The sequence below is a fragment of the Limulus polyphemus genome, unplaced genomic scaffold (genome assembly GCF_000517525.1).
Source record: "Limulus polyphemus unplaced genomic scaffold, Limulus_polyphemus-2.1.2 Scaffold1726, whole genome shotgun sequence".
NCBI lineage: Eukaryota > Metazoa > Arthropoda > Merostomata > Xiphosura > Limulidae > Limulus > Limulus polyphemus.
The window spans coordinates 96,438-97,861 of record NW_013667336.1 but is presented as its reverse complement, the minus strand read 5'-3'; the positions used below and the strand labels follow the sequence as shown (position 1 = coordinate 97,861).

General features: G+C 29.4%; 1 protein-coding gene across 1 annotated transcript in view; it reads right to left on the bottom strand.

The window, feature by feature from the left end:
• Positions 1-1,424, bottom strand: part of LOC106464720 (rho GTPase-activating protein 190-like) — a 92,787-nt gene that overhangs the window by 64,027 nt on the left and 27,336 nt on the right. Inside the window, exon 4 of the mRNA XM_022392489.1 lies at positions 191-400. Within this exon, the coding sequence (XP_022248197.1) occupies positions 191-400 (210 nt within the window). The remainder of the gene's footprint in view (positions 1-190; positions 401-1,424) is intronic.

Sequence of the window (1,424 nt, the reverse complement as noted above, 5' to 3'; positions counted from 1 at the left end):
TATATATATATATATATATATATATATATATTTCAATACAAACAAAATTAGCAGTTATATTACAAAACAGAAATGATGAAAAGAACTACATTCACAGCACTTAAAACAACAGAAGATTGAGGATAAATGAACATATACCTCTTGCAATCCCAACTCAAAGACAAAAAACATTTTAAAGAAAAACACTCACTCTTTTCTTTTTTCATCTGCTTCTAGTGATGCCTTGTGTTCCTGAAAGCATGCTTCTGCCTCAGAAGTGTCTAAAATATCCATTGGGATACGAGTTTCTGTACTATCCACTAGGTCACTTTCTTGCCAAGGTTGTTCATCAGGACTCTCAAGAAAATATTGATTAAAATCTGGATGTTGTTGGAGTTTAGCCCGTATATTTCTCCAGTCACTAATAAGGATAAGAAAATACTTGTAAGATATACCAAAGTAATACATACCACCACAAAAAGTAAAATATACAAATTAAAAAAAAAATGAGGTAAGAGGATTAAAATCAAATAACTCCCTCATTAACTCTAAATTTCAAAATAAAGTTCAAAATCTGGCTTACCAAGTATGAAAATTTACCCATCTAAATGCTTCAAGATTTGCGAGTTTCATGTGCAAATTGTTCTGGTACAATGTACAAAATTTGCTGATCAGAATATTGTTTTTCTTAAATATTAGAAAGTAGATCAGTATCATATGCTTCCATAAAATAGCTTTAATCTTACATTTCCCCATTTAACCAACAGTCCTTAGATATTTAGATGTATATGCAGTTCATTTTGTGCTATTCTAAATTAAAAAGCTCCCAGTTCTTGGAAAACCAAATGAATAAATACTTCATTAGTGCTAAATGCATCTCAAAGCATACAAAAGATCTAAATCCAAAAATCAAAAGTCATCTTCAGTTACTTCCAGAAAAAGTCAACAAATATTTCATTTCTAATAAAAGAAAATCTCATTAACCCTTATGAGACAGGTCATGGGTGAAAGGCCATGTCATCTCATTTGTTAAGTCGCATTCAAAATTTTACTGAACTACTGTTTCATGCATTTATGTCAATAAGTTTGGTATCAAACTGTAGATTATAATTCAAATTTTAGTACTATACATTTCCATAATTTAAAAGTAAATATTAAAAAAACACAGATTAACATTGATTTTTGTGTGTCACATGGTATGTTGAATGCAGCACTGATTCAAATTAGATGTTTGTAAAGTCAAAATACTAAGTCTGCAGTTTCATATGAGTTAGCAACTCAAATTACTGATATTGACAAGCTAGAATATAAAATAAAAACATCTTATCTTTTCTATTGCTAAGATATTGCTCATGTAATAAATCAAACACAGTGGCACCCCTTCCACCACTTTCCATTTTTGGAAACGCTCCCTTATATACACTTACTTATATATATATATATAT